Here is a 22,785-nt window from a genome sequence, read left to right as displayed (position 1 = left end):
CCGAGCGGAGAGATCCGAAACAAGTTAGAATGGATACCTGTGCGCAGAAAATGGCAGGGCGCAGGGGTGGTGGTGATGGATTCTAGTGCGCAGCGGAACGCTAAGGAAGGAAAAGTATAAAGGTACCTTTTTGATGCTCTGAAAGAATGCCGGTGCGTCTGTTCCTCCGTCCTCACCTCTCTGCAAGCCGCCGTCCGCCAGGAATCAATGAAAGAGAGGTTGAGCGTGTGGCGGGAGGTGGCGGGCGCACCAAGTGCCAAACAACGCATGAAAGGGAAGCAACGTGAGAATGGTAAGGAGCGGTGTCGAGGGACAAAGTACATCCGTAAAGCACAAGCCAAAACGCAGAGCGCGCATTGGCAGCGCGCGTGAATCAAGCCATGCAAAACTCGGAATCCAGCAAAGAATCGAAAAAGTCGGAACGACTTGACTGAAAAGAGGCATTGTGCGCGCATGCGCGCGTTCGAAGCAGATTCCCGCCGTGACGCTGAAGAATGAGCACACCGCACGAGAGAAGGGGGTGCCATAGGAAGCTAAAAAAAAAGCATTTCGCTTTTTATTTCTCGCTCTCTGCCCCACGCGTCACATGCACACAACCGACACAGAGCTACAACACATGTGTCTCGACCAACTCGGCTGCCGTTTGTTATCAAGCAACACACGGCAAGAGGGTGGCTCGCGGTTTTGGCGGTCGTCGCTCCAGGGTTTCCTTCTGTGTCCCCTTGCTCGTCGTGCCCTTGATGTCAACCCTAGCAGCGCCGAGAGGCAAGGACCGCCTGGCCACACCTGCGCCGAAAGGTCGAGAAAGAGAAGAGAGGCGGGGAAGCACATAGTTACACCAGCACATGCACATACATCTCAAATACGGGCAAGCATACACATAAAACGCACTAGAGAAAGAAAGAGCATCTGTTGCACGCCTCACACAAGAGCACCGGAAGAGGAGACGGAAAAGATAACGCAGTCAAAAACACGCTCGTACGTCGCGCTGTTTTGGCTGCTACCGAGGTCTGGCCGTGACGTCGACACACAATCATGATAAGTCCCCGATGACGCTGGCCAGCTCGCCACGATGCTTGATTAGCAGATTCAGCAGGTCAGCGTCAGGTTTGCCCTCACCCACTCCCATCGCGCGGAGCTGCATCAGCTCCTCCGCGTACTTCTTTGCCGGATCGCTCGACGCGGCTACCCCGGCGCTAGCGGACGTGGCAGGAGCAGGGGTGCTGAAGTCGTCGAAGTCGTCCTCGTCCTCAAGTTCGTTCTCGGAGAGCATATAGTCGAAGGTGTCACCCGGTGCCTTGGTCACCTCCACCTTCTCTTCCATGCTCGGCGGCTCAAAGTCCTCGGGGAGCTCCGCGAGCGACTTCTCTGCTAGGCTCCGGCACTTTGCGTCAAACTCAGCACGCTTGTTGCGGTACTGCACCAGGGCATCCACGTTCGCCGGAGCGCCGGCGTCGGACGGATCGGGGTCGCTCCAAAGGGAGACGATGGATAGCAGGACGGAGCGGATGGTCTGCACTGGGGTCCAGCGCATCATCGCCGTTTCCTCCGAGTTCATCTCGTCCACGCCTGGGGGATGCAGAATGGAAATGCACACTCGTCCATCAGCGTACACGTTCGGGTGCCAAAAGGACGAGATGACCCGGAAGGTGGGCGGCTCCATCGGAAACTCCTTCGGGAACGTCAGCGACGCTTTGTACTGGCCGCCGGCGTACGGGGTTCCCTCCGGGCCAGTGAACCACACAATCCAAGTGAAGAAGCTGTTGTCCTTCAGCTCCACCCGGAAACCCGCCGGCGGGTCTTTCGTGAGGTTGCGGAACTCCTTCTGAATGTGCGGAAGAGCCGACATAGTTTTTTTTCTGTGTGTGTGTGATGATGATGATGCCACTTAGGAGGGCGCCTTTTAATTCTTCTTCCGTTGAGAAGTGATAGCACTCCTGTGCGTATGCGGAGTGGGGAAGGCAGGGGGTCTTGACTGCCCTGCTTGGTGCGCAGAGAAGCGTGGCGAGAAAGAGAATACAGGCCAAACAGAGAAGTTGGGTGGAAAGCTCAGTGCACAACTCTTTCTGTTTGCGTATACTCGATGCCAAGTCTGCGCACCAAATGCGTACACAGCAATCACCTAGGCGAGCGGAACAAGAACTCCACACGTGTAAAGGCAAGTAACAGTACTACGAGCGCGACCACAACACAGAAATAGACGAACACTGGGAATGAAAACACACACACACGAAAAAGGGGGTGAGAGAGCAGGTTTGTACACACGCGCACAGAGGGAGAGAGTGAAAGAGGGGCGGGGAAAAACAACAACAACGAAACGCGGTTATCGGGGGAGAAGCGGCCCTTCTTTGTGGGTGAGTGTGTGTGAAGAGGGTGGTGGGGCGGGGCGGGGGGGGGGGCTTGTCCCTTGCACCGATCAAGGACGTCGGAGGAACACAATAACAGTCGTAATAATAATAATAACAGAAAATAAAAAAAACACAAAAGCGCTTGTCACGAAAAAAAGCGCCACCACCGACCGCACGACACAATACACAAACAAAAAAAAAGGTGGGGAAAACGAAAAATGGCAACGACGGAGGCGACCCACGCTTGATGAAAAACGTAATTTATAGAAGGTACCGCTACCAAGATAGATAAAAGACAGAAGCAGTAAAACCAGCGCAGGCTCGAAGACAACAAGGACACATACACACACAGAGAGAAATCGAGATGTGGATGGCGGGGGAAGGGGGAGGGAAGGATCAGCGTACAGGAGAATAGGACGTAAAAAAAAAGAAAGAGAAGAAGAGGGAGGAGAGAGCGAGTGAGGAAGTGGGACAGGAGAGGTGAATGAACGACACAAGCGGACGCGAGCAGTCGTTATCAACCTACTACACCTGGATACGTATGCTCACTGGTTAACTTCCCTGATCGTATTCTTTTATGTCCTCCTCCGCCGCTTGTGGTTCGTTTCCTGCTGTAACGCTGCAGTACACAAGTTCTGCGCGGATGCCCGAATTGGCGATGGCAGGAAGGGGACTATATATATATATATATATATGAATCGGTGTGCGTGTGCCTTCGAGTCAATGATTCAAGGACGATGTGCGCCGACGCCAAGCGCGGTGCTATGTTCGATGTTCCTTGATACGGTTCTTCTTTGTTCTCTCGCGAGCCTTTCTCTCTGCGCGTCAACGAAGCTCCAAGGCGGTGGCACTGAGCAAGGGAGTCGAAGGACGAAGGGGGAAGCTGATATCCTTCGTGAACGACCCCCCGGAAAAAAACAGCAACCGTGGGGGTGCGTTAGCGACAAGGGCCAAAGGTGATGCGAGTAGCGGGAAGGCAAGAGGAGAAAGAGGCGCGAGAGAGGGAGAATAAAAGATAAAAAGGAAGCAACACCACATTAGCGGATACATCACACGCACACACCCAGAGAGCGTAGACCATAAGTTCGTTGTTGTGATAGGATGAAGACACGGCAGAAATAGTGGATACCTTGACTATGCAGCAGAGTCTGAGGCGTGTCTACGGCGCGCACACACACAAGCGCCCCCTCGAACTTGCACCTCACAAAGCACACCGGCATAGCTACCGCGTCCACCACATGAAGCAAAGAGGGGAGAGGACTTCTCGCCTTCGAGAAGGCCGACCAGAGTGAGAGAATACAGCGGCAACGCAGTGAGACGCGGTTGGCAGGAACGCGTGACGCCCTCCATTACGCGTTTCGGCATCAATGTGCTATAACAGAAGTCACTGCACAGTTCGCTCGTTCCACCCTCGTTTTGGCGTCTGTTTGCGTTGTTGTCCCATTCGCACAAAACGGCAGTGAGCACACCCTCCCGCCCGCCAGCCCATGCGCGGATTGCAGAGGCCCACGCAAGCAAGTGCATAGATGATGTGCAGGGAGAAGGGTGGAGGAGGTAACCTCCTCCCTTTCAGATCACAATAAAGAAAGCAGAGCATATCCTCGATATACACGTATCACCACAACCACAGGTGGCACGTGTCGGTTGAGGTGACACAAGTCGTGAATCGAAACGGTACACGCACATCTTTCGGACGCCAGCACATGGAATCTCCACTTTGTCTATCACCCAGCCGAGAGAGAAAGAAGATTGGAGAGATCGAGGGAGAGGTGACGTACCTCGCTGCCCCGCTGCACGTATCGCCTCTCCTAGGGCTCATGGCAGGGAGAGACGAAGGACACATTTATTATTCACGTTGCCAACACATCGCCAGATGTTGACGCCAAACAGCACGGACGTATGCACACAGGAGAGAAAAGCGCCAGTGACAGAAAAAGCAACGCGGAAGGGAAAGAGGGAAGTGAAACCGACCAAGTTGGGAAGCAAGGCGGCTACAGCCACACAACCCACGTGCGAGTACACTTTCCGGCATTGAACCCACACTCATGCGGTAGACGGCGCGAGCGGAAACACACAGGCACGCAAACACAGGTGATGGAGACAGCAGGGAGACAGGGTGAAGTGGTAAGAACGCGCAGGAGGACAGGTGAGATGCGACACATGACAGTGAATCCTGCTGCGCAGCCACACCCGCATCCCTCTTCAGAGACACTGTGAGGGAGAGAGACGACAGCATACACAAAAATGGCAACGAGCAAACACTGGGGAAACAAGAAGGGTGGTAGGGGAGCATCCATCGAAACAGAGAGAAACCTAAAACAGAAGAAACGCCCATGAGGAAAATGAAAACGCACCAAAAAAAATACAGAGACCGCATCCACAGACCTCCCTCTGTCCAATGCACACATACACACACATATATATAGACACAGACAGTAGAGGACAAACGCACATATGAGAGGGGAAGAGAAAGAGAGGACTGGCGCGGCGAAGGGAAGAGGGCCACGGCGGTTTCGCCACGCACGCATGTAGACACCATCGCCGTAAGAAGCACAGACGAAAGTTTTACATTCCTTGCCGATCTCAGCCAAAGACGTTCGGGCAGCACTTGACAATCACTCCCTGAAGCCAGAAACACACACACACAGAAGAAAAAAGTCCCAGCGAGGACGGGCGTCTCTGTGACACTTTGTGCGTGTGTGTGCGTGCGTGCGTGCACTGCACCTCTCTAGTAGTCGGCGTCCCCCTCATCAATATCGCCGTACTGCCAAAGGTTCTTGTGCCCTTTACGTGCGATCTCCTGTGCAGCTTCGTGGCGGTGATAATCCGTAGGGTCCACCGCAGAGGTCCGGCGGTCCAGCAGGGCCAAGCCACGCTGCAGCAGCGTCTCACTCAGCGAGGGCACATTCTCGTTGGTCGTAACGGTGTAATACACGTTGCCAAGGCCGTCGCGATACACGCCCTTCGCCAGAACCTCACCGTCAGAGTACTCCTCCACGGCCGCGTAGGTGGCACCAGCGAACATTTCATTCGGATCACCGGGCTTGAGGTAGGCAAGGTGGGCCAGCTTCGCAAACGCCGGCGTGTCGCGCACCAACGCGTACTCGGGGCCCCGCGGCACGGCGCGGATGTTCTTCACGGGCACGGTTTCGGTGTTGCCAAAGTCAATGAACTTCACCTCCGCCTTGTCGTCGCGTGGGGCTTTGAGCACTGTGGCACGACACCACGTCTTGTCACCGCTGTACTGGGAGATAACGTTTTCGCCCTTCTTGGGGGTGTGTCCAGCGCTGGCGACAGTGCGGTTGATGAGATCCTGGATGTGGCCCTTCTTGCTGTCCTGCTCCGCGTCGAAGTTCTGCAAGTACACCGACAGCCCGTCTTCGGCGATCTCGGTGATCATGTACGGTGCGAACTTGGACGTCTCGTCGACAACGCGGGCCAGCGCCTTCGGGTTGGAGGCGGCGCGCTCCTGCTCCATCTTCACCGCACGCTTCGGGATGGCGCCCGTGGCGGACCAAATGTGCTTCTTCGCCTCACGCGCGGCGCCCTCCGCTTCTACGAGCTGCTGCGCAAAAGGCAAGCGGTCCGCGTTCGCCACCGTCGCGAAGCCCTCGGCGACCAGCGAGACGGAGATGTTTGTGCCATCCTCCAGGGTGACAGACGAGATAAAGTTGCCTGCACGGTCGGAGGTGAAGACCTGGACGGTGACATTGCGCTGCTGCACGAGGTCAATCGCGACGTCCTTCGCCTCCTGCGCAAACGGATCAGCCTTCTCGTTCGGGTTTAAAGCGGCGGACGGCGTCACAATGCCGGCGACCTTGACCGGGATCTGAAAGTTCTCCTTCGGAATGTACACACGCAGCGAGCTGGGGCCGAGTACGAGATCCACCACGCCCTTAAGCGGCGGCGGCCTGTTGCCCTGCATACCGCGCTGGAGGAAGCTGAGGTAGTAGCGGCTGCGCGTCTCGCCGAGATGGTTCAGCTCAACTACCTTCATCGGCGGCGCAGGGGTGTCGCGGTGGATGCCTTTCTTCTCCTCCTTCGCGCCCTCCTCGGCGGCGGCCAGCTCGCTCGCCTTGGAGTTCTTGTCGTTGCGACCAAGGAAGAAGGTTGCGTAGCCGGCCTCCAGCAGCGCCACACCAATATTGATACCCGTGTGCTTCATCTCCACCGTTGCAGCGGGGCGGATCTCCTTCGTCCCCGGCATCACACGCGCGTACTCGACGAACACCACCACCTTGGCTCCAATGTACCGGCTTCGCAGGAATTCCTTGGCCTCCCACGAGTAGTCGCGGTACGTAACGCGCGTCTCGGGCGAGTTCCCGTCCTGGTCGCGGTCAATGTTTTTGCTGCTGCGCACGCCAGCCAGAGAGACACGGAGGAGGTGACCGGAGGCGTCGTCGCGGACAACGACAGTGTCGCCGTGCACCACCTGCACCAGCGTCCCAACAAACTCGATCGGCCCCGTGTATACGGGGCCGGGGGTGCCGTCCGGCAGCGTGGTCGGAAGACCGGCCACTTTGGGTGCCGCAGGGGCCTTGACGTCTGCCGGGGTCTCCTCACCGTCAGCAGCAGGGGTAGAGACACCGTTGTCGCCCTCCGCAGCTTCGGTCGGAGCGACCACAACTGGCTCCACGTAGTTTTTCCAGCATCCGACGCGCTTCTTCTTGGCGGAAGCCTCGGCAGAGAAAAGCTCGTCGATGCGGGTGGACAGCGGCAACGTCACGTTCTGAACCTTGGCATAGCCCTTGGACAGGAGCTCTTCCTGGAAAGAGCCCTTGGAGGACATGATGGAAATCATAACGTTGTTGAACCCGTCGAGGCCGTCGTACCGCACATTCACATTGCGGTTCTGCAGCAGACGCTCAACGAAGAACTTGGCTTCGGCGTTGATGGACTCGTCGCCGTTATCCTTCGCGGTGACACCGGTCAGATGGGCGGTGAACTGCGTGTCGCCCAGCTCCTTGACGGAGATGATGAGCAGCGTCGACGACACCACTTTCTCGACGCGAGACAAAAGCTGCTGGCCTTTGATGCCCTCGATTTTCTCCGCGAGCTCCTCGGGAGCGTACGATCTCATGTGGCGCACGTGCTTCGCACCATCGCCGCTAAAAAGACCTTTGCGGGCCGCACGCGCTGAAGCGGACATCTGCGAATAGATCTCGTACAGTTCCTTCTCTATACGCGGCGGCATACGGTCGGGCAGCGTGGCCAAGCCTTCCTTGAGCAACATGCCCGTTGCTTCCTGGTGGTTAGAGCCCATGATACGACCGGCGCTTCGCTGCAATGCCTCTATGTAGTAGTCCTCGACGAACCGCACCTGCTTGCCAATGAAAGTGGAGCGGATAAGCTCGGCCGCCTCGTAGGCGTACGGCTCCTCCGGCGTGAAGTCACCAGAGGCCGTGCGGCGTGCTAGCTTCGGCGCCTGAATGTAGCTAAGCATGACGGTCTTGAAGGTTGGCTGGTCCGCCACCATCGGACCCATCAGGATCATGCGATCCGCACTCTCCACCGCGTACACGACGTAGGACATGGATTAAAAGCCTGTACGTTTACGTGCGAGTGTGGGAGTGTTCAGCAGGCCCCCTGCAACAAACAGGGTTGAGCTCTTTTTCCTGGTTGGCGTGTGGGCGGGAAGTTTTTTTTCGGCTGTGTACTCGTACGACGAATCGGCTCTGTAGTACGTTTTTCGTTGTTTGTTGATCGGTGGATTCAATGGCTAGAGTGGGGGAAGCTTACAGGATACAAAGTGCGCGTAGCTGGTGTTAACGAATACGTGAACGTCTAGGCGTAAGCTTGGATGTCGTGTGTGCCGAAGGGAAACGCCGGTGGAAAAAAAGCGGCGGAAGATAACGTAGCGGGAGGGAAGGAGGGGTGTAAAGGTAGCTTCTCGGAGGACAAGGAGAGGGGCAGCGCGGGGGAGGGGGGAAGCAAAGAAAAGGGAAGGGGGGGGGGGCTGTCCTTCCATGCAGGTGTAGCGTTCGGCCAACTCAAACGTGAGCGAAATGACGCAACGTGCTGACCTCCTTCTTTGCCGCTCTACTCTTCGCTCGTACTCCCTCCGCCTACCATGCGCCAAAGGGGAGATGACACGTCTTGGCAGGATGGATGCAGAGCGCGTACACAGAGGCACAACGAAACGACACAAAACACACCGTGTCCCCATCCCGCCGTCACACACGCACACACACGCACGCACGTGGGTGAAGGTTCGTGCAGCATGTGGGGCTAACGCGTGAAACGATAGAGGAGGGGGGACCGAACGACACGAGACAAACACAACCAAATCCACACGCATCTAAGTGGACGCTCTCGTCCAAGCGGCTGCAGACGCCGTTGCGACGGGGGAGCGGGTGGTGGGTGAGGCGAGTCGAGGCAGTTAGGCTATAAAACAAAGCCTTTGACGGGCAAGCTGCACGCTCTGGCAGCCTCAAGAGAATACCCGTGCCACTGCAGCAAGCATTGCTGTGCAGCCCCAGTCGAGTAGCGATGTAGTGCGGCCGCCAGAAACATCACCGTTCCGCAGCGTGTGGCCGGTCACGTCATAAGGCGCCATGGACGCTCCTCACCTTGTCCAGGTACACATCAACAAGGCGCATGTGAGCAGCAGAGAGCGGCGCCAGAAACGGTAGCGTCACGGCATCCCCCAACGTGCGGCGAAGCCCCACAAGCACCAGCACAGCACACAACCGTACAGAAACGTGACAGTGGTTGAGGCAGCGGTTTAGCACCGCTACAACGCGATGGAGTACTGGAGCAGTCAGGGTGGGATGACGCTGATGCCCTGCCTCCTCTGGCAGCACTGCAGAGGCTAGCCTGTTGGTGCCCTTCACCTCTGCTAGCGTCGGCTGCGCTTGCTCGACAACTCGAAGAATTATTTGTACAAGTTCCAGCCAGCCTGAAGTGGCAGCGTCGCCCATGGGGCTCTCCAACCACCGCATTACACAACTGGCGATGGCGCTGAGGCAGAGATCCGCTGGGAGCTTGCAAACAGTCAGGAGGGTGTCGACGCAGCACGCCGCCTGCAGCTGTGCCTCCAAAAAGGGGTCGTCGAGCCCAGCACGGCAGATGCTCAATACGCGAGCGAGCTGCCGCGACACGGCCGATCTGGCAGCGGGCCACTGTAGGAGTGTCTGCAACGTCGTCAACACAGCCCATCGCACGTTGTGGTGCACTGCCCCCTCCACACCGGATAACTCGCGCTCCCAGTACATCAGAAGCCGTTCCACCTCCTCTGGTACACAATCCGGGCGGTATACATCCGCTGCCCTCTCCCTCTCAGCGTTGGCGCCGCCAGCGCGTAGCCCCTCCGCCAAGGACAGCAGGGCGTGGCGCCGCTCCTCGCTGTCTCTGCAGTGCGGTCGCTGACGGAGAAAGTGAGCAACAGGGTTCCTGCTACGCTGTGTCCCGGGCCAGGCGCGCTGTGGAGCAGTAGCATGGGCAACGCAGCACTCATCACCATCATCAACAAGAGAAAACACTGGCGACGGCGCACGACTTGCAGTGGCCGGCCGCTCCAGTTCAGGCAGAGCTGCGAGCACCGGAGTAGGAGCTGCACCAGTCACGGCGTTTTTTGGCAGCTCTCGCACTGTTTCTACTGAGGGAAAGCTGGTTTCGTCGACCGACAAAAACTCACGCAGCAGCTTTGAGGCATTCTGCAATGCGCGACTACTCGGAGGCGCCACGTCCGACGCGCCACCGTCCTTGGCCATTCGGTCATCTGCACCGGACAGCGGCTCGCAAGTGCCAGTGACACCGCGCTCCGTCATCGTGCACGCCTTCAGTTCCTCGGCAAAGAGGCAGCGGAGCCGCTCTTTACCTATTGCGCAGACGTCCGGAAGCTTCCTCTCACAGTCCTTGTCCATCAAGCCAAAGCTCTCGCGGAGTGCCACACGCACTTCCTCCTGCTCTGACGGCGCGAGCCGCTCCGCTATCTGTCGAAAGGATTCGGGACAAGCAAGCAGCGCTGCGCCAAGCGCAGTGAACCAGCTTACCTGTGCCACCCGCACTCCAGTGCGATGGCTTTCCTTTGGTTGACAGTTTTCCAGCGTGCGGAGATGAGCGAGAATGCCCCGTACAGTGATGCCCATCGATGACATCTCAGCAAAGAGAGAGGGATGCACCACGATCACGTAGTGGAGAAGCTCCGCGCAGCGCTGATCCATGGCAGCGCTGCCGCCGCCGACGTCGTCAGCGGCGCGCAGGACGGCTTTCAGCACCTCCTGCGGAGGTTCATGCGTGCGCGCGATGCGGTCAAGCAAATGACGAGCACCAGCACGCACGACCGGTCGAGTGTGACTCGTGTTACGAACCAGGGCACTCACCAAGAAGGGCAGCAGGCTTTGAAACTCTTTCTGCGTCGCCGTTGGTGCCCGCGCCATCAGTGTGCGCAGACAATTTTGCGCCCCCTCAACAACGCGAAAATGAATGTCCTGAAGACGAATGAGCAACCCTCCCAGTAACTGCGCGACGTCCTCGCTCATCAAGAAGCCGCTCTCGCACAGCCTCTGCCCTTCAAGGACGGCAGCACGCCGGATAGACCAGTCGGTGCTTTCCATCGATGTGAGCAAGGACGTGCGACCACCGCCACGACGCGATGCGGCGTACATGCGCGCAGAGACAGTACTTGTGGCCAAGGTTCCCGCTCCACTGCCGTACAAGTGCGGCGTCGGCAGAATAGTGCCCGGCTCCTGGCGGGCGGCTGCCTCCTTTGCCGACCGCAACAGCTGCCGGCGTGCCGTGGTTGGAGACGCGGAGAGCGGCGTGAACGCGCGCGCACGGCGCGCCACTGCACTTTGCAGATCATCCTTTAACGTGACGGTGCAGGAAGCGTGCGCGGCGTCCAAAGTGTGTGGATCCTGGTGCACAGAGCTCCCACGCCTCAGAGCCGGCGAAGACGACGTAGGCGGTTCCGGTGAGAGCCCCACTGCTTTCAGTTCCTGCATTGCGTCCGCGCGTTCAGCGTCCAGCTGACGCTGCAGGCTCTCGGGCAGTACGCGAAGCAGCGCCCCTGTAGACGCCGGCTCCAAGACGTGCATGGCCCAGAAGCACCGCCGCGCCGCACGCCGAACCTCGGCGTCGGCGTCGCGCATGCGATCGCTGATCACGCGGTGGACAGCTTCCGTGTACGCTTTGACAGACAGCTGGATGGATGTCCCCTTAGCCGCTTGCAGGTAGGACCGCAGAACCTCGACAGAACGACGGCGAACGGCTGCGCTGGCAGCACCGCAGTCACACAAGAGGCTGTTCACGCCCTCGAGGGTAAGCATGCATTTCTGTGCCATGGAGAGGAGGACGCGCATTGCCGCGGTGGAAACCACCGACGTTGCAGAGGAGCTCGCGGCGAGTCGCACGAGGCAGGCGAGAAACCAAGAGCACACGACTGCCACAGCAGCGCGACAGGCGCCATGCTCCACGAGCGTTCCCACAGCGTTCACTGCTGCCAACGCAATCCGTGCGCGCCGGCTCTGCAGCGAGCGCAGCAGGCAATTCCTCATATAGAGAGACATCCACCCCACAAAGGCCCGACGGCTGGAGATGTCATCGGCGAGCAAGCACGCCACCTCCTCCAGCAGCCGAGCCTCGATGTTCCAGTCCCGCAACGGTTGTCGCAGGCCGATTGAAGCCTTAGTTTGCCGCTGCTCCTCGGCGATCGCGTCGCCGAGCAGCTGCACGCGTCGCAGGAGCCCCTCATCCGTCAAAGCCACGTTTGATGCGTGCGCCATGATGGTGGTGGTCTTGCAGTGTGCACCGTTGCGTGTTGCTCTGGGATACGTGTGCGCTTTCGGTGTCTTGGAAACAGCTTCATTAGCCGCTTCTCACGAGGGGGAGGGCAGATCGGCTGCACAGTGATGCGGCGCACAGTCCTTCCTAACCTCCTCTCGCGGCTGTCCAACGGCGGCTCAGAAGCTGAGACGACGTTCCGTGTGCTGATTCGACGGCTGTGATAGCAGTGGGAGACATCAGCGTCAGAGTGAGGGGGCGAACGTGCCTCGCCCCACCGCGGCAGCTTGACAGCAGGCGGGGGGGGGCGTGGTAGGGATTACACACACAGGAATAAAGAAGAGGATGGGGGATGATCAGATTGAACAGGGATGGCGAAGCGAAAAGAAGAAGCGCAGAGCGATGCGGAGACATGGTCGCCGGGACACCTATACGTGCACATGCAGGCATTCAGCGCACGGTCATGCAATGGTTGTCGCACCACGGCAGCACATTGCGAGCTCAAGTAACGTGAGAGTATCAAGAGAGTCGAGAAAGAGAAGGAAGGGGCGTGGCATGCGGGCTTCCCTTTAGTCGCGTCCGCCCCCGCTCAGTATAATGGTACCCTACTGCTGCATGTCATGTCCGTCCTACCCATTCGCCACCTTCCGGCGTTGCTGCTTACCGCTACGTGGATAGCGTACGCCCATGTGAACATCCACAGGACCTACGACACAGTCAACAGCTACGAGCACTCACACGGGAGCTCCGCATACAAACTCCCTTCAACGCTGCCTCACGTGGTTCAGGTAGCATCTGGAGGAGCAGGAGCCTACACCGACATGATTTTCAAGGTTACAGGCATGATCCGTAGCACGCCGAGTGCTGGAGGCGACAAGGAGAGGGCTCGATACGTTTGGGTTGCCCGCACCATCACGTCGCGCACAGAACAAGACGTATGCGCGAGAAGGTCCTGCTTCCCGCAGTTGCGCCCGCGTCGTACTGGGCACCCCTGCACTACCTCCTCCTTCAAGCACACACACACACACACCTACCAATCACCGCAGCTTTTCACAAGCTCCGTCGCCGCCCGTACTCCGGCATCCATGCTGGTGCTACGGCTACCCGCCGCGAGTGTATCGCGCTTTCCCACACAGGACCACTGCGTTGTAGTAACTGCGGAGCTGTCTCCGACAAACACGTTTTGCAGCCCTGCGACCCGCGACGAGCAGGACGCAGACGACGATGAGACCAAAAAGGTCTCGCTGCTACCACTGGCAAAGCCAAGCCAATATGCATGTGCGTCCACGTAGCGGCGCATGTACGTCTCCGTCGCCGTGATGGGGTGCGACCACTCGCGCAGTTCTTTCAGCTCCGCCTTCCCACGGGCCGAGAGCTTCGACGGCGGTAGTCGAGAAAGCTGCGCAAGTCGAACAGCCTTTGCTTCGTCACTGGCGACGAGGAGAGTAAAGTCAGTCGATTCAACTCCCGGTTCCAACGTTAAGTTCGCCAGCGGTGGGGTTTTGCTGAGGCGGCGGCACTCCTTGATGCCTGTAAGGAATGCGTTTTGGACCTGGTGGTGCACCTCCTCAGACAAAGGGCAGACAGCCTGGTGAGAACAGAGCGCGCGGGCATGCGCTGCACCAGGTGGTGACGCCTTTGTATCCAGCGCCAGCGCGTGCTCCAATCCATCAATACCATGGACAATGAGAAGCATTGTGAAGGCCTGTAGCGGAGTTCCGAGCACGGTGTCCCATCCCATGCCCTTGAAGCGTGCGGCATCGCGCCCGCCAAAGGGAAAGAGCACAACGCGCAGCTCCGCCTGCGGGGCGATGCGCGGTAGCGGTAGCGACAAGAGAGTGTCGCACAGCGGTGTCAAGTACGGGCCTCGCTGGGTGAGCCACCACATCGCAGTCGACCCCGCATCTCGCGCATTGAAGCTGTCAGCCGACACTGCTGGCACCGCGGAGAAAATGAGCGGCAGCGCCAGCGCATCGCGCACAGAGACTGTAGACGGTGGCGGCTGCACGCGCAGAGCAGGGTGTTTAGCTACCCTGTGTAGCAGGCGCGGGCTGTGCAGAGCGCCGGCCGCAACGACTACGCCCTTTCCGACAGGGATGGAGACGATTGCGCCTGCGTCGTCGCAGCTGGGGCGCACTTGTACACCTGTCACACGCACTCCACGCTCTTCCGATTCGCCGCCATCCTGCGTCGCCACGTCGACGTCTACTGCCGTGTACCCTGTCAGCACGCTTAGTCGCCGGTGCAGTGCGTCTGGTGCAATATCGCCCAGCAGAGCGGAAGGCAATGCCAGCCGCCTGCCATCTTCGTCGAGGTACAAGTAGCAAATAAACACAACGCCCCGCTTGACAGGCACAGAGGTAGTGGGCAGGTATGGGGCGGCCAGCTTGAGGGCCTTGACGGCTTCAGCAAAGGCCCAGGAGAGAGGATTGCGGACGGCTGGGAAGCGCACAGGCAACCGAGTCCACTGTGGCAATGATTCACTGCTGCTCTGCGCCGTGCGGGACGATGCGTTTTCGGCAGCCGGCACTGCCTCGTCCGTGACCGGCCAGAGAGAGTTCACATGCATGCCCCAATCCAACTGCGCTGTGCCGCCCAGTCCGACTCCACGAGGGTAGGGCGCGTACTGGAGGAGCGAATATCGATTCGCCTTTGGTGCCGCTGCACCCAACGTTGTGTCGCCCGCCCCCGCGGGGGCCGCCACAAGGGCCTCCTCCGCCTGGAAGAAGTGCCATGGGCGCTGAGCGAGGTATCCTTCATCAGGCGTGCCGCCCAGGAAGGCGGGGTGCATTCCCTTCAGCCGCACCTCCGGTGGCACCCGTACAAGGTCCGGCGCAAAGGACAGCAATCGGTCGCGTCGCCCGGCTTCAAAGAGGAGGGCTGCTGAAGACGCTGGCTGCGGGTCCCCCCCACTCTCGATCAGGACGATGTGGCATGTTTCGTTGGTGCGACGCAGCAACTCCGCCGCAGCGGCAAGCCCCGCAGCCCCTCCGCCAATGACAACATAATCACCGGCAGGAAGGCTGGACAATGAGTGATGGCTTTGATAAGAGGGCCGCAGCTGATTTGTAGAGCGTGGACGGAAGTTCACATACCAGCAGATGAGAAGCACCACCACCACGACCAACCCTTCGACAAACATGTCCGCAGGGCTCAACCGCCAAAGCAGGCCAGGAAAGGATTAGGACGACCGTAGTAGCTTACACGTGTGTGAATCTTGGCGCTCATGACGAAGCGGCCGCCAGCCCCTAAAAGCGAAGGAAAGTGAGAACATGTGTTCGACAAGAGAACGAAAAGGGCTGATTGGCAGGCATCCAGCGAGGACGGACATTCACCACCCACACCTGCACGAGTGGAAGAATTCCGCTGTAGAGTCGGCCCGTGACAAGTGTGAGGGTAGCGTGGGGGGGGACGTATAGCAGTCGTAACTCGGACAACGTAGGAAACTGGCAAAGCAGCCGACGGCATTTTTTTCTCCTTTTTCAGCAGGATCACTCGATACCATACACCATCGGTTGAATACCGCTCTGCCCACCCCGGCCTGCCACAGGACCATCACGTGTGGCGAAGCAGCCTTAAGCACCCGTTGCAGCATTCCGCCACCCCGGTCGCCTGAGCACGGCCCCTGCCTCAGAGTCTGCCCACCCACCCGCTGAGCAGCTCACCGCGTGGTGCACCCCCATCCTCCTCGCGGTGGCTCCAGCGCCCCACACCAGTGGGCAGTGTGAGGGGCCGGGCCTGAGGTACGCTCGAGTCACGCTAGCGCTTTGACCATCATGCAGGTGGAACAAACATGTTCAACGTCGCACGTCACGTCGACGCAACACCATCCAGGACCTGACCGCCAACATCCGTAGCGACGAATCACTCTGGCCTCCTCTCCCCCTACGTTCTAGACACCTGACCTTGTCACGGTCAGAGGTAGTTGTGCATCGGCAGGCAGATGGAGGAGGAAGGGGGGAGGCTGCTTGGCGTCTCCCCACAGACAGAGTTGGGGGTGCACTGAGTCCTGAGATATCACACATTGAAGTGTCCCCCCTCCGTCACCCGGGGATTAAGGGCGTTATCGAACGGAAAAGAAAAACCGTGGATGAGATAAAGCAATGAGTGAGGCATAAGATGGTGAGCTCGTGAGAAGGTATGTCGGTGTCACAGTGCGCCTCCTAGAGGTCAGGAAGGCAGCAAGAAGGGAAGGGAGGAAGCAACGGGCCCATTGGACCGCCGTGCCTCCCCCAACCGTCTTGGTTCCGCATGCGCCTCTCTGCGCGTAGCGCTCGGTGCCCGAGCAAGGAGGACCAGAGCGGTTCTCAAAACGCACACACAAAGCACGGGCCCACGCATGGGAGCAGGACTGGGCAAAGGCGCACACCTCCTCCTTTTTTTTGCTGGCACAACGGCACCTGTTCGTTTCACGCAAATGCGGCGCTGCGATCGACCGGGTGATGGTCGTTTTAGAAATGAAAAACGAAAGATCTTTGGCCGCCAGCCTCCCCGTCTCACCCGTGACGACTGCTGCGCGAAGGGTCTCGGCGGCAGTGCCCACAATTTTTCGTGTCGGCTAAGTTGCTTTTCCCTCCTCTTGTCGTCATGTTGATCTGTTCTAGCATTGAGATGAATGATGCGGTAAAAAGAGAGATGTCCTCCCAACGTTTTTCGTTTTTTTGTTGTTGTTGCGCTCTCCAGCCTTAAGATTTTTTCTACTGCCTGCGATGTTGGCTGTAGCCCACGTTATCCTCCCGTGCTTCTCTGCGCCCTCCCATAGCCACGGCCAACCTTGTGTATTCACGTCACGACAACGACGAGGAAGTGAAAGGGGGAGCGAGAGGGCCACACACGCCATGCGCGAAGAACAACAAAGGAAAGCAGACAAAATGTGGTCACATGACGCGTAGCACACACATACAGAGAGAGAGAGAGACGGGATGCGAGTTCGAGCATGTGGCATTGCCTACGGAGCCAAGAAAAAGAGAGAGACTGAGGGGGAGGTAGGGAGGGAGGGGGAGGTGTGCGTGCGTGTGTGTGTGTGTGCTGGGAGTGGTACTAAAGGCATACCACAAACCAACACGAGCGGCTGCGTGATTTTCTACTTCTTTTCGTACTTGCTCAATAGAGAAAAAGCGAAGAGTGAAGGGGGAAAAAAAACAATGAATGAATGAATGGTGGGTGGGTGGGGGGGCGATGTGATACGGGCACTCACGCAGTCCACGGAAGAGCAAACGGGAGAGGGGACAGGGGAAAGCAAGAAAACGAAAGAGAAAAGGGGGAAAAACGTGCACCATCGATCCCTCATGCGCCTCAGCGCCTAATACACGTGACTCAATAGGCGAAAAAAAAAAAGAAAGAAGGCACTCCGCCCATACACACACACACAGACAGAGAGATGGGCAACACGCACAAGTTCCACGCCTATCAGAGAAAGCACGGCAACGCAAGAGAGAGAGACGGAGGTTCGCATACGGAACAAGAATTTGGTGAGGGAAACGGAACACGAAACGGGAGATTGTAAAGGGAGGGTGAGCGGAAAGAAAAACAAAAAGATAAAAACTATAGGTTTGAAGAAGAGGGAGGAAAGGGATGCGAGAATGCCGTGATACGTACATCAACGCCGTCTAGCTACTCAGGAAGAGTGTGTGGGGGAAGGGACGGTGGAGGGGAGTCGGCGGCGGTGATTGCGTTGTCCTGCCACATGGCATGAACAAGGAGGAGGAGAGGAGGAGGCAAGACGAGGAAAACACCTGCAGAGGAACAGGAGGCCAAGGAACGTTCTGTTATAAGAAACCGAAAAAAAGAGTGTGCTTACACACCCTGAAGCGATACTTCCTTGACGGGCAGCGAAGTAACCTAAGCCACAACCCTCTCACTCCCCAGTCGCGCAATGGGAGAAGTCATCACGCTGTCTCCGGCAAATGTAGGGTTGAACAGGTTCAAAAGAAAGCAAGACAGCAACAAAAAAGAAGCTACGCTACTGCATCTCCACAACTCTATCGCTTGCCATTCCCTTGCTATTGCCCGCCAACTTTGAGAGTACCCGCGCATATACACAGGCGCCGAGACCCCCCTCCCCTCCGATGGCGCCATCTCTGCGGATGCCGGCACCTGAGCAAAACCCTTCTCCGACGCATCGCAAACACGAACGCACAACTCCATTTAAAATAGAAAAAGAAGACAAGGCCCTGGGTGACTTGAACTTTTTTCCTTCCCGAGACGAACGAATGCTCTACGCGGCACACAAGGCCACCGTTCATTGGCATCAATAACAAGAGCGCGAGGTTCTTCCCAGATTTTCCAAAGTCAGCTACGCACATATACACACACACAGACACGCACACACAAACACCAGCAACACGGGCGAAGAAGAAGAGGGAGAAAAAAAAAGAAACTGAACAATTCAAAAAGAATGGTGAGAACGGAGCAAGAAACAACACACGGGACAAGCAACACAGAAGAAAAAAAAATCATTCAAGTCGATGACCCCGAATGTGGGGAGGAGGAGGAGGAGGCAAAACAAAATGAGAGCAGAAGACCTTTGATGAGAGTACAGAACCGAAAATAACACACACAGGGAGAAAAAGCTCACAACGGAGAGGGGGTGCGTGAGGGCATACTGGGTGAGTGGAAAAACAAATGTGTATAAGCACGCAGCGCCTGTGCGCTCGCTTATCAATATGCCTCCTAGGCAGTTCGCGGGCATGCGCTGTATGCGCACCCCCAACGCACACGGAGAGGAACACAACCACGAAACAACAACAAATCACGTGACAATGAGGAAGCACGTCCAAGAAACGAATCCTCATCAACCTCTAATACACCCGTGGCTCCCACACAAGCGCCAGACAGTGAGAGGGGGAAGAGAGAAGGGGGAAGCACCGTCAAACGGAGAATCGCTGTCATACTACAGAAGCCGCTGCACGAATAAAACAAAACAGGGACACCAACAGAGAACCCACAAGTGCACCTCACATCCTTCTCCTCCCTCTTCTCTGTGACTATGCAATGCTTCAAAAGAAAACGGGGAGCCACCACCACCAAACACAAGCACAAACCTCAAATAAAAAACGACACACGCCCATACGCCAACCCATTTCTCTAACTCTTTCGCCACTTTCCTTGATTTCTGACATTACTCTCAACAAACATGCACATTATACCGCCGCCAACACGTCAGCAACGAAGCCCATACCACAGCCACAGCGCAGCCCCGCTCCTCCCCGACGAACCGCCCTGCCGTCGAAGCGGACGGCCATGCGCCGAGCGGGCTCTCCGTCTTCGTCCACGCCCCCTCACCCCCTGCCGGCCGCACCACCCGCGCCACACCGACCCGGGCTCACCCCACGTCATGATGCAAACGCGGGCCACGTCCACGGTCCTGCTCGAGGGCGGAAAGCGGTGGCGTGCGTCGTGCGGGTCGCAGGGGCTGGCCTAGCCGCGGGCCACGGCCCCGCGAGACCCGGCACACGTTGCCTGCATGCCGTGCCTCTCCCCCACCCCCGTCGCCTCAAGCCGCGGCATTCCTCAATGGTTGCGGAGACCCTCCCACACCGGGCTCTGGCACACCCGGTGATGCAGTTCGGGGCGCGCTCGTCCTGCCCCCGGCATCGGTGCCGCATCGGCCCACGCGGCCACACGGAGGAGACGCCGCTGCAGCAATGCAGGGTGCCGACACGTGCCCGCCCGCAGCCGGCGGAGCATGGCCGCCCGTCGCCCCGTGAGCTCAGCAGCCTTGTACACCGGCGACAGCCCCGCGTCCGAGACCGCTGAGCGGCGTCCCTAGCCGGTGCAGCCGGCGCCCCCGCCTCTCTGGCATCGCCCCCTTTGCAAGCATGTCGGCTTCTGTCCTTCGCGTCCCACGCACAGCGGCCAATGACAAGCTGAAATGAGAGACGCACGCGACGGGCCGGCAGCCCCAGTATGGGGGCCCAGATGCGTCGCAATGTGCCGTCCTACACCGCTGTGGGGCCCGTGCTGAGCGCCGTGAGGAGGGAGAGCAAGCCCCGCAACAGCAGCAATCAGGCCTTGTGTGTCTGTGTCCTTGCTGCTCCAGCTACCCTCGCAGCAGGTCCAGTCCCAAGTTCCACCGCTTACCACTCAGCGCGATAGCTGCGAGCCAGGGGGCCGCAGCCCCCTGACGCTGTACCTATGAGTGTATTATGATCATTAGGCATCGCGGCCCCTCATGACTGGACGTCCATCGGAACAAGAAAGGCGGGAGGAAAAAAAAAGGAAAAGCAGGAGGACGGAAAAGGGACGCGAAGGACAAACGAAACGAGTGTTGGGGATGTGTATGTCTACTCTCGGCTCGCCATCGTTTTCAGCGCACTCATTCTCTACCCCGACAGCAGACACTGCGATCCACTCCAGATCGTCAGAGCGCCGCAGTCGTCCCACACCAAGATGCTGAAAGCAACTATAGTGAGCAGCAGCAAAAAAAAGCAGAAAAAGAGATCACGATGTGAGCGCTCAGTCCTCAAGTGGGCGAAATCTGAAGCTCTCCAACGCGTCGCGGTACTCTTCATTCGAGATGTTGCCTAGCGAGGTGTGACAAACATCCTCTTGCTCCACCTGATGGCGACTGAGGGTGAGGCTGTGCAGGTCGGGATCTGCCCGCTTCGATATCTCGGCAATGGACATGCGGTGTGCTGCCAGGAGCTCCTGTGGTGTCATACCAGGCACATTGGAGCGCGAGGTGATCAAGTTCGACGGCATATCATCATCTTTATCTGAACTACCACCGCGGCTGGTGGTGCGCTGGAAGGTGGCCACGTAAAATGGCCGGTCTTCGACATCCGCAAGGGCATTAGAGCTCTTGCTACGCAACTCTGTCATGGCTGGCATAAAGGTTTCGGCGCGTGTGTTTATTTTGTTGTTGTTGCTACGCCTTCTGCGAGGTTGCTGATTGGCAAAGAATCGGCACCTGTGGTGGAGAGAAGCGGTACACAAGAGGGTAGGGGAATGTAGAAAGAACAGTACCAGAGGAGCGAATTGAGTGAAGAGGAAAACAAACGGAGAGATAGAGCTTAACAGGAATGAGCAGGGAACGGATGCGCTGAGTCGAGTTGCCGTGCGCGTAATACAAGCTTGCCTTTCCGCTCTCCCTTTTCCTTGGATCTTGGCGCTCTGGTTTCGACCTCGCTGACCAGCTGTGCAGTTCTGCACTGACGGTGATGTCTAAAGAGTGGGAAAGAAGAGGAGAAAGAATGGAAAACACAGAAGGGAACGGAAGAGATGAGAAGCGCGATGCACAAACGCCGTATTGAGCTGGAGCTGATGAAAAAAAAACACGAAAACGAAAACAAAAGAGAAAGAAGGGCAGAAAGCACAAAATTGACCAGCGCTACGGGTACAGAGAGTAACACACCCACGCAACAGCAAGGCACATATGCAGAAGAAGAAAGGAAAGGTGTATGTGAATTAGCACACACACACACAATGAAATATATATATATAACTGCAGGCAAAACTACCACAAAAAAAGGAACGGCGGGAAAGCGAAAAGTGGAACACCAAACAGCAGCGACGAATGAGAACCACAGCCGCTGTGTATATGGCGAAAGCAAGAGAATTACGAAAACGAAAGGGATACTTCGATCGACACTGTGCCGGAGAGGCGCGACAGGGGTTGTTCTAAGAGGGGCGCAGAGAAATGGAATCGACAACCACAGACGCGGGGCAAAACAAGAGCGAGACAGCTGCAGAAAAGTCTCGGGACGTTGGATATGTCGACCGCGGTCTGATGGAGGTGTTGCAAGGACAGTGACAATGACAACAGGCGAAAGGAGGGGAGTCCTAAAAAAGAAGAGGTGTATGCGTGAACGCTTTGTGTATGTTACTGATCTTGTGTGTTTTCTTATGTGATTCAATGAGCTGGAACGACGCGTCGACTCTTTACGAGGCATAGGAAAGCCGGGAAGATGTGGAGACGGTTCGAAAGACGCACACATAGAGGGAAACAAACGAGGGAGAGAACGTAGAGGATGGGGAGGACAGTGGAGGAGGTGTGACAATGATGGGTGCGCGCCATCAGGGCTGTTGGCAGTTGTCATGGAAGCGGTAAAGGGGTGCTCTGGGAGGGGGAGTGCAAGGGGAGGGGGGGGGGGCAGACCATCTCTTTTGATCGATACACCTAGCGTGCTCTGAGACACACACCGCCGCCTACCAGCCAAGAACCCGCTCGTTTATTTCACGTACAGGACGATGCAGAATGCCACAACAAGGAAAGGCTGGGGGAGAGCGAGGCAGCAGGGGCACGACCGAACGCTTTTCTTTTCTCATTTTCGTTTGTGCTTCTGCGTTGCGTTTGTGTGAGTGAGACATGTGCAGTAACGTCGGCAGCCAATGAGCAAAGTTCGGCAACCCAGGAGAACGGAAGCACACAAACTAACGCATCGTCGAAAAAAAAAGAAAGACGCCAACAGCAGGCCGAGAGGGAAACGCTCGCACACTCTACAGACGTTGTGTGGGCGTTTGCGGGAGCAGAGCTGTCTGCAGCGCTCAGATCGCCAATGAGGTGCGAAAAAGAGAACGGCACGACGACAAGAGGCGGTGGGGTGAAACGCGGAAGCAAGAAGTGCGGAGGAGGCGGTGGCGGTATGCCGGGAAGGGAAAGACGTGGGTCATGTGTGTGGCACCGATGGCACCTCTCGCGGGCCCTTGTGACCTTTGATTTCCGCTCGGTTTCCCTGAGACCTCGACACACACACACAAGAGGGGGAAAGAA

The 22,785-nt window shown here is 57.7% G+C and overlaps 4 protein-coding genes across 4 annotated transcripts; all 4 read right to left on the bottom strand.

Annotated features, from left to right (window-relative positions):
• Positions 1-1,033: 1,033 nt before the first annotated feature.
• LMXM_31_0960 (putative ubiquitin-conjugating enzyme protein) lies at positions 1,034-1,849 on the bottom strand (the record flags this gene model as incomplete). Its single annotated transcript, XM_003877890.1, has 1 exon — positions 1,034-1,849. The coding sequence occupies one exon, from the start codon at positions 1,847-1,849 to the stop codon at positions 1,034-1,036; it is 816 nt and encodes a 271-aa protein (XP_003877939.1).
• Positions 1,850-5,076: 3,227 nt separating this feature from the next.
• Positions 5,077-7,881, bottom strand: LMXM_31_0950 (conserved hypothetical protein; the record flags this gene model as incomplete). Its single annotated transcript, XM_003877889.1, has 1 exon — positions 5,077-7,881. The coding sequence occupies one exon, from the start codon at positions 7,879-7,881 to the stop codon at positions 5,077-5,079; it is 2,805 nt and encodes a 934-aa protein (XP_003877938.1).
• A 1,009-nt stretch (positions 7,882-8,890) lies between these two features.
• LMXM_31_0940 (conserved hypothetical protein) lies at positions 8,891-12,073 on the bottom strand (the record flags this gene model as incomplete). Its single annotated transcript, XM_003877888.1, has 1 exon — positions 8,891-12,073. One exon carries the CDS (start codon positions 12,071-12,073, stop codon positions 8,891-8,893), a length of 3,183 nt encoding a protein of 1,060 aa, XP_003877937.1.
• A 1,028-nt stretch (positions 12,074-13,101) lies between these two features.
• On the bottom strand, positions 13,102-15,213 carry LMXM_31_0930 (conserved hypothetical protein; the record flags this gene model as incomplete). Its single annotated transcript, XM_003877887.1, has 1 exon — positions 13,102-15,213. The coding sequence occupies one exon, from the start codon at positions 15,211-15,213 to the stop codon at positions 13,102-13,104; it is 2,112 nt and encodes a 703-aa protein (XP_003877936.1).
• Between the last annotated feature and the right edge of the window lie 7,572 nt (positions 15,214-22,785).

The sequence above is a fragment of the Leishmania mexicana genome, chromosome 31 (genome assembly GCF_000234665.1).
Source record: "Leishmania mexicana MHOM/GT/2001/U1103 complete genome, chromosome 31".
In the NCBI taxonomy this organism is placed as follows: Eukaryota; Euglenozoa; class Kinetoplastea; order Trypanosomatida; family Trypanosomatidae; genus Leishmania; species Leishmania mexicana.
The sequence above is the reverse complement of the archived record's forward strand: the minus strand, read 5'-3'. Positions and strand labels throughout refer to the sequence as shown.